Source organism: Eufriesea mexicana, unplaced genomic scaffold (genome assembly GCF_001483705.2).
Source record: "Eufriesea mexicana isolate 0111107269 unplaced genomic scaffold, ASM148370v2 scaffold1387, whole genome shotgun sequence".
Taxonomy (NCBI): domain Eukaryota; kingdom Metazoa; phylum Arthropoda; class Insecta; order Hymenoptera; family Apidae; genus Eufriesea; species Eufriesea mexicana.
This window is the reverse complement of record NW_016909492.1, coordinates 339,993-350,027: the sequence shown is the minus strand read 5'-3', so window position 1 is coordinate 350,027 and position 10,035 is coordinate 339,993. Positions and strand designations below refer to the sequence as shown.

The 10,035-nt window shown below is 28.8% G+C and overlaps 1 protein-coding gene across 1 annotated transcript; it reads right to left on the bottom strand.

Annotated features, from left to right (window-relative positions):
• Positions 1-348: 348 nt before the first annotated feature.
• LOC108548137 (jouberin) lies at positions 349-9,774 on the bottom strand. The gene is made up of 6 exons (XM_017900941.1): positions 7,722-9,774; positions 7,461-7,609; positions 3,392-3,745; positions 2,394-2,549; positions 1,861-2,309; positions 349-1,706 (listed from the first exon to the last, which is right to left on the bottom strand). The coding sequence occupies exons 1-6, from the start codon at positions 9,772-9,774 to the stop codon at positions 416-418; spliced, it is 4,452 nt and encodes a 1,483-aa protein (XP_017756430.1). The 3' UTR covers positions 349-415.
• Positions 9,775-10,035: the final 261 nt, after the last annotated feature.

Below are 10,035 nucleotides of genomic sequence, written 5' to 3'. Positions count from 1 at the left end.
TAAAGTGAATTAATAATTAATAAAAAATATATACATAAAAATAAATTACAAATTAATAATAATAATAAATATAAAATATATATCTTAATTACATTTATCTTAAATATAAAAATATTTAAATAATGGTTTAAAACGTTCTATTTTTATATTCATATTTATAGAAAGATGTTAATTCTGACTAGATCTTTTTTTTTTTTAGGTTTTGTTAGACAAATGTCATTTTTAACTGGTTGTTCTCCAGGATCACTGAAAAAACATTGTCGAAAAATGTCGAACAGTGCAATATCGTTTGTCTTAATTGCGAAGAGAAACAAGCGGCGCGATAGCGCTCGCTTTTTTTGTGTGCACCATCATTTGCCTATAGCATTTAAATGTTCGAGAATTTTCGATATGAAGTCTAAACAGCACGATCGTACTACTTAGGACTCAAACGGTTAATAGTAAAAGTTGCATTACTAGGTAGTGAATTGTCACTTTCGAAAGATTTCATATTTGAATCATTCTCTAATGCGTTTAAAACTAAATCTTTACTTTCAAACTCAATTATCACATTCTTATCATTATCTTCTATCACATTTTTTTCTATGACATATGTTCTAGCACTATCAGTTGAATCTGAATCACTTTTTTTACAACTGTTACTCTTATAGTAAATCAAAGTTTTATCATTTTCTTCCATTTCTACAATAAAATCTGATCCAATATTTGCTGGTGATGAAATCTTTGTGAGCCTATCATATACTTTATCTTTTTGATAGTTTGTAGCACTATCAGAAAAACTTTTTGATATGTCACTTTTTGGTATGTTACTGCTTTTTGTTTCTTTTGCACTTCTTGGTCTCTTTTGTATCTTGGTCCCTTTTTTATCCCAATCATTTATTCTTTTACTTTGTGGTGTATGACATTTTACAATTCTCTGACTATCTCTATCCATTACACTAGATTCGAAATAAAAACTTGATTGATCTTCAGTACTCAAATTTGTAGATTTTTGTTTTTTTAGTGTCTCTTCCTCTTTCTCTATGTTGTCATATAAACTAGTTAGAACTTCGCTCTCATTCGATTTTCGGAGAATGGTAAAGTTTCTACCAGATTCAATATCACCTGATGATTTTGTCGTATTTGATAAAATTCTATCAATTTTTTCAATAATATTATACAAACGATTTGCACTGCGATTTTTTAACGTTTGTCCAGCTTCATTTAATCGTTGAAGCTTCATCTTTGTATCAGTGTACTTATCTTTTTCTAAAATAACATTATTAGAAAATTTAAACAGACTAGAATCGTAATTTCGATTAGATTGTAAGTTCTTTTCTTTTGAAGTCTCTTCAGTTATTCCTTTCTTGTTATATAATCGCAATTTTTCTTTAGACATTATGGATGTATTTAAAAATCTCATGGAAATATCATCGTTCATCACTGTATTTTTAACCTCTTTCACCATTTTTAATCCTATATCTTCACCCGTAATATCCTTGTTAAATCGTAAAATTCTCACCGGAGCAGGACTGCCGAAAGTTGAAAAAGCTAATACTTGATCGTACGGGTGATAATCTACGCAAGTTACCGCACGATAATGTCGATCAAATGTATATTTTGCTAGAAGATTTCCGGTTTCTAAATTCCATACATTCAAAGTTGAATCTTCGCCACCACAAAAGATTAAATTGCCGCATGGAGAAATACAAGCTGTGGACTGTATTCTATAACAAAATTTAAAAATAATTAAAAATAGTAATAATTGAAATTAATTAAATAAAGTGTAATTTTGCAAATAGAATTGTGTTATATATATTGTAATTGTATACAATAAATATTGTATAGGATTAAAATTTGACATTATGAAATAAAGAATACCTTTGATTATTTAGTTCATTGTATTTTTGCAATACTACTCCAGTTGCAAGATCCAACATTTTTAACCCATTATTTCTCGAATGAACAAGAAGTCTAGATTCCAAAGGATGTAATATAATAGTGTTAATTATTATACCATCAATTTCTCTAACCTTTATTTTTCGTGATATGTACCATTCCTTTCTAGAAGATACTTTTTTATTTTTTTTTAAGATCCATATTATTATTATTCCGACACTATCTGCCGTTAACAAATTACTATTTTTTTGGAAATACATTGAATTTACAAAACCTTCGTGACCTTCCAATTCTTGACATAGATCACAATTTTTCATTTCTTTATTTCGCAACCAAATGCGCGTTATCCGATCATAACAGCCAGTTGCTACTATTAAAGAGTTCTTCGGATCAAATTTTCCACAATACACGTATGATGGATGAGGCATCATCTATTAAATATACGATTTCATTCCAACTAATATTATAATGCTATGAAAGCGAGTTACATTATAAATAAATGTTACGATTCTTACTTCCACATGTTTTACAATCTGATTCTGTACATTCCAAATGCGGGCAGTTTGATCGGATGAAACAGAAAGTAAATAATTATCATTGCTGGACCAGTTGAGAGAATAAACAAACGTTTTGTGTCCTGAAAACCGTACATAAATCTTCTTTCCTTGAACCTAACAACAATCAAGGAAGAGTTAACATATTTTATTAAATTTTATAGAGTTATCATACATTGAAATTAATTATACAAAATGTTCTTTCATATGTCTTTATATGTTATAACATAATAATTATATGATTCTTTTCAAGAAAATTTGTAGTAACATTAAATAATTTTTAAAATTACAGGCAACAGGATTTACATTGTATGAAAAATGTTCTATCGAATTTCCTAAAAATTATCATAAAAACAAGTTTGATGTAATATTGAATATGACATATTATTAACCCTCGCCTAACCGATATTGGGTTACCGTTGACTCGAAATTTGAGCGTAGAGAAGGAGTGGCAACGCTGCAGGTCCTACTCTTATCGCTTAACATAAACTGCGTGCAAAGTTCAAAGGTCCCCAAATAACAGTATTCAGTGTAACAGCGAAAAGAAACGATCGGTCAAATATGTCTCCATTTCATTAATTTTTACAATTTTCACAAATATAGTATGAAATGTGCCAAATGTTCACGATGTACATATGTATATGTAAGAAAACGTGCACATAAATAAAAAAATATATTTATAAAATTTTACATTTTTTAAATAAACTACTCTCCTCCCCATATTATGAATATTATTAGATAATATCCTGCACCAAAAAGTTAGGTGCAAAGCAAGTATAGTAATAATTTAGATATGGGTCAAAAGTGACCCGGTGTTGGCTCGCTGCATCACACATGTATGGCTGGCTATTCGAGGGTTAAAAATATTTACATTATTCATTTAGTAACAAAAAAAAAAATTGACAAATTTTCTGAACTATCTGTAATATAGACAAAAATGAAAAATTGTAATAATTCACCTCGTAAATAACAATAGGATAATCGTTTTCTTCTGAAAAGCTACAGGCCAAATATTTGCCATTGTTGCTAAAGACAATGCAGAAACATCCATTCTCGGCGATTTCCGTTTGGAAAAGGATTTCATTTGGTATTTTGCACGACTGTGCGCCCAATCTATTCCATTTTGGTAAATTTATAGAATCTGAAGCGTGATTGGGCATTTTTTGTGATTCATTGCGTGTATCGGATAAATTGTGCAACGATAACTGTCCATATAAAACAGGTTCCAATTTAGGTGGATCGATGGATGTTACGGTGACAAATAAGCTACTGGGATATTTTTCTCGAATATTCGACTTCCACCACGTGTATACCTAAATAGTAATAAAACATTTAATTTCAAAATGCATCTAACAAAATTAAATTTGATAAAAAATTATTTCCAACAAACTTTCGCAATTTTGTTAATAATGTCATAATGTATAGTAATGTATCATAAAGTTTTAAATTATATTATACAGGGTATCCAATTTTAATCTATAAACGTAAATTACTCGTAAATCATCTACTCCACAAGAAAAAAAGAAAAAAAATAGTTCAGATAAAAATTGAATGATTCTAAAAATGACGTAATTCGATATAATTAGTTTTTCTAGATCAACTCATGAAGGTTGGATGAAGGTCAATTTTGGTTTTCTAAAAAAAAGTATTAAAATATGCTATTTATATCAAAAGAATATCAATTTAGAAGATATTTTAATCCAAATATTAAGAAAGTACAGATATCCAATGCTCTGAAATAAGGTACTTCGAGATTGGTTTTTTTGAACACTTAAAATTGTAAATAAATGATTACTTTTGATATTCAGTTGCATAAATAGTTTAATAATATGACACTTTGTTAACATTTTGTAAAAAAAATGCATAATGTTAATTCCATTAGACATATCTATGAATTTACTTACTAGTATTGAGTAGAAATTAAGATGTATCCAAAATGAATAATTTTTTAACATAAATAATTGAGTACTCTTTTTTAAAGAAATAGGGAAAAGATTAGATAAATATCAAGTTACATCAAAACAGATGTTAAGGGAAAGTAATGGAAATATGGAATTCTACTGACACTACCGTGATAAAGACGTTAATAAATAGTACAGAACGTTAAATTACACCTGTCAGAGAAATTATCAGTCTCACAAGATGTATGGGATATATGACAATTAAATCTCATGACTATTACAACGTGATTTTACATCCTTGGATAGGTAAAGATTTTTTTTTACAGTCTCTTTTATTTCATGCACTAGCCTCACTAGTACAACTGAATATAAAAAATAAACGCTTATTTACAATTTTAAGTGTTCGAAAAGACCAAACTCGAAGTACCTTATTTCAGAACAATGAATATCTGTAATTTCTCAAAATCTAGATTAAAATATCTTCTAAACTAATATTCTTTCGACATAAATAAAATATTGTTAGTACCTTTTTTGAGGCAAATAACGATTGATTAGTACGTTAGAAAACCATAGCTGAACTTTATGCAACCTCCATGAGTTATATCAAATCACGTTTTTTTTTTTTAAAATCATTTAATCCTTTGCACTCGAGAGGCACTCTTCAGTCGCCATTTGATAAAATTTCGAACATCAATATTAATTAATATGTCAAATTTAAGATAATGTAACGGTGTGAGAGGTATCGAAATCAAATAATTTTACGTGTTAATTATTACATGTAAAAAAATATCGTCAGCTCTATGGTAGAAAATCTTTGAACTCCTATCCTTTTTTAGCCAAAAAATCGTCGAGTGCAAAGGATTAATTTTTATCTGAACTATTTTTTTTTTCTTATGCAGTGACTTATATCTATTTATATTTATTTACAAGTATTGAGTAAACTTCGTGATATCGAAAAAATATTGATTCATTTACGACTCGTGACAGTCCTTTTCAGACATTTTCTTCTTATAACGAGTAAAATACGATCCAATAAAAAGATTTTTGGCCTTGAAAATCATACTTAAGCACGATTTTGTGGTTACTTTTCTAAGCAGATCTTTACTGACTCAAAAGTATAGAATTATGCTGTAATGGTCGTGACATTTAATTTTCATACATCCTGTATGAAACAAAATACTGGTTCTTAAAAATGTAACAATATTTATGTCCATTCACGGTAAACATTTGTAATAAATACATTGTAAATACTATGTAATAATTGAATTATTTTCTACTGTTTCTAGTATAATTTTAAGACTTCTCCCTTGCATAGACGTCATATTGTTTTTGACATTTCAATTTAACATTCATGTTTGATCTGCTAAAAGTTATAAATCTAAGCGTTCGAATATTTTCGTTGGCAACTGCATAAATTTTAAGAATATACAATAGAAAGGAACAATTGATTTTTTCAACTAACTAAATGGAAATATTTTTTTCAAATTTACGAAAATGAATGATGGACTGCGTAACGTAATCATATCTATTATTTTTGTTCTTAATATACCAACTAAAATTATATTTATCGTAGATGACGTGGCTTAAAAAACTTTAAAGATAATAACATTATCTTTCTTTATCAATTAATGGATATTGAGATAAATTTAACGGTTTTAATAAATTTTAGTAGAAGTATTTTAATAACGTAATGATACAATATCTCAAATATAAACCGAATAACATGTTATAAATTAATCTTAAGTTTCAAATTTATTTGAATACACTGTGTGTGTTTAAAATGCCAATCGAAAACCACGATTTCTATCAAATTTGTATAACCGACAACAAAGTGAATGCATACATCTTTCGATAACATAATTATTATGATTTTATAATAAACATGCATTTATGATTCACTGACGTTGTTAGAACATCTTGATAATTTTTGAATATATTGTAAAAATGAAGGGTTTTCCCCCAAATCATATACACCCCTGATCGGTACCAAGTCATGAAGGGAAATAGATTTTAAGTGTAAAATATTATTTTCAAAAAAGTAGTAATTTTCGAAATATTAAGAAAAACCTTTTAGCATTATACATAGAAATCAATTGACATGTACGAGACTAGAACAACTGGTTTCTTTGCAGTAGTAGCTGGAACCAAGTATCGAGTAACCGATGAAGCGCACTTGTTCAGCTTTTATAAGATGTTCTATTCAAAATTTGCCTTTTGTTCCATTTTCATTAATATTTCAAAAATAATTTCCCGAAAATAACATTTTGCATTTAGTATTTACTCACCCTCACCTCTTTTTCCTTCAAAACTTGGTGTTAATGAGTGTCGTGTATGATTTGAAAGAATATTCGTACTATACAATAATATATTCGAAAGGTACACTGATTCGCTAATAATAAAAATAATAGTGATGGTCATGTTACGTGGCCCATTTTCTCTAACAAATACAGCAGTGCTTGGTTAAATTCAAAAAGTTCGGAAGTCAGCAGTTGAATTTAATTGACCAGGATAAACTCTTTTTTTAGGGACCAACTCAAGCATTGGCTGATAAAGAGGACGGATATAAGGAGAGAAAGCGACATAGATACAGTACATCGAGTAGTCGTAATCGAAATTCGACACTTTAATGGTACATCACTAGAGAAATTTTATTTTACTCATTTTTATGTTATCCTTGTAAAAGTTATATCAACGCATCGTTAGGATTCTTTCGATTAAAATGAGTCTAACATCGATGTTGATGTTTTATTGATTTTGATAACAAACTGATATGTAATAACATAACAACATAGTTCAATTTATATGGTGTTTGATCTAACTCGTTTGAATCTAAAACGTCCCAGCAGTGCATTAGTACAATTTTTGCGAAGGTGAGATGAAAATAACAAGAAAGTAACATTTTCTTTTCTGCATGTTTACTTTTTCAATAGCGCCATTTTTTTGCACTACATATGTCTCTTTTCCTTTCATTATATCGATCTTTCTTCCTTGTCAACAATATCAGGTTTTGCTGTACTCGAGAACTGGATAGTTTAAGAGGAGTGGGGATGATCCATATAAATTTAATCCGGCAAATTTTAATTGAATTTAACCGAATGTCACTGTATTGAGTTTAATGATTACTTACATCGCATGTATGAAGTCTTTGAAATTTTTGCAAATTCTTTCGAGGTTTATACAATTGTAATCTGACTTTTTTATCAATATGTAACACGTTGTTCCGTCCTACAGGCTTTAAAAAAGCCCATGCAACTTTGTACCAACAACCTTCATGACCTATTGATAAATAAAATAAATGATTCATATTCATTCGAATATGATTCAAATTAATTATTCTAATCTAATGTTAAATATTAATTATATTACCAAAATTTGTCAAGATATTTACCAAATTTATCATAATTGAAACTAGCCTCGGCAAAACTCAAAAGATCCACAATTTCAAAAAGAATTACAACCTGTTCATTATCGATTTTCAAAAGTGTATTGAAATCATGCTCGAAGATTAGTTCTTCCTCCCACACCGGTATTATAGATTTTTTTTCCTTGAAATCAAATTTCCCTGTTATTATAGGTTGCAAATACGTACACAAACCGTATTCGTTTTTTAAATATTTTCCACTTTCAGCTTTTACTATATGAACCTTCACCATAGGATGTTTCGTCACATAATCGATCTCTAACATATCGGTTCTGTGAATCACTATAGAAATATATTTTATGTCGTCCTCTTTCTTTTTCTTTTTCTTTCTTTTCGAATCTTTCTCGGCATTAACATTTGGTGTGTATGTGGATGAATTAGAAATACTTTTGCGAAGTGTCATTTTCTTGTCCTTTTTCTCTTGCATTTGTAACTTGTGCTTTGTATATCTCGTCTTCTTTTTCTTCGTATTGGATCTTCGTAACCTAGCTTCATCGTGAGTTTCTCTAGAACGTCTCTCGTCGAGATCATCATCTTCGGAGGTAGACGTCACATCTTGGCCAAAATAGCTTAAATAATTTTCATCGTGATCATCTTTAGTAACAGATATCGAATCTCTTTTAGAATACCTTTGATAATGTTTCTTATTTCCCTTACTTATTAAAAGACGGTCATCCTTTGTCGATACTTCTTCGAAAGAGTGATCATTCGATTGTGTGTTGATTTCTTCTAAACTTTGCGAAGTATTCGAATTATCGAGAATATTTTTCTTATCTTTATCTAGGGAATTTTTTCTTTTATTTATAAATGCGCGACTTCTCCCTTTCGAAGGTATATCATCACGATTAAATTTATCAGTATATTTAATATCTGATATCGTATTTTTTCTTCGATTTTCGAAACTTTGACTTCCTAGATTCGTAAGCTCGTTTAAATCTTCGATCGTAATTGCTGTTTCCCTGAAGCTCTTACCTTCTTCGTTCAGTGAATCTGAAGAACTTCGATTATTAAAAGTAGAAAGCTCCATTTGATTTACGCGGTGAACAATTTCCTTTATTTCGATCTTCGTGTCATCTCGATTATGATCAGTTTCAATTCTAAGAATTTCCTCATTCTCTGGAACAAAGACCGCATTGTCAAAACTAAATAATGATTTCTGTTTCGATGAAGACCGCGTCGCTGACAATGACTGTTCTAAATTTTGAACAAATAAAGATTTATTTTCCGATGATACATCTGTCCAGAAAATGCCTCTTGCTTCCGGTAATCGAATTACAGTAGCATCTTTTGACCATCGCTTCCTCGTTGGTTTCTTTAGTTCTTCTTTTTCATCTTTGGATAGAGCCCATTGCTTCCTACCATGTAAATTTTCTTCAACAAACGATTGATTGCTATTTTTTTTAGTTGACTTAATATTTCTTACTGTTTGAATTTTTTGCTCATCTTTTTCAATCGAAGATTCTACAAATTCTTCTATTAAATCTAATGAATCTACAACTTTTATGTCATCGTCTTTTGATAAATTTTGCTGTTTAACCAAATTGATTTTTGATTTTTCGATATTTTTCTTATGTATAGTGTTTGTTTTCGAAACAGATCCGAAATTTTCGGATTCCTTTAGAAATAGATTTGCAAGGTTTTTATTTGATGCTTCATCTTTTCCAGTATTCCTATTATGAGATTTTTCTTTCTTATATTCTTGATGAATGTCAACCACAACATCCATTGATTTTGATGCAGATTCCGAAAAATTAATGGAGTCCGTATTGGTAATTAATTTTAGTTTATCTTTATTACATATTGAAGAAGATTTTCCTATATCTTCTGTAATATTTATATCATTAGCATAAAACACATGCTCACTATCACTATCACTATCACTATCACTATCATTATCACTATCTCTATCTCGAAGATTGGTTTCATAATTATTTCTATTTGCAAGTGACTGTAGATTTATTTCATTTCGACTTTGTTTTCCCTGTTTCTTTTTTAGTACACTTTGCATCTCCACCTTCATTAATATCTTTATTTTTTTGTTGTGAATTAGAATATTTTAATGATAGAATTTTTCTTATTATAATTTTGATTTTGTAATTATTTAGCTATATTCAAATTATTTGCTATGTTCTTCAAAATTTCTTTTTTAACTTAATTATTTTGTCCCTTTCTAATAAATACAATGTACAGATATATATGGCTTTTAACTAATGAAAAAGTAATATTTAATGAAGATTTGCAAATAATTTAATTTTATTACGTTTTATGTCTTATTTATAAC

Excerpts from the sequence above, each read along its gene's own strand:
- LOC108548137 (XM_017900941.1), bottom strand. The coding sequence starts at position 9,774 with ATGAAGGTGGAGATGCAAAGTGTACTAAAAAAGAAACAGGGAAAACAA. Across the intron at positions 7,610-7,721 it reads TTTCAATTATGATAAATTTG|GTCATGAAGGTTGTTGGTAC; the intron begins GTAAATATCTTG and ends ATTTATCAATAG. Across the intron at positions 3,746-7,460 it reads AAAGACTTCATACATGCGAT|GTATACACGTGGTGGAAGTC; the intron begins GTAAGTAATCAT and ends ATTACTATTTAG.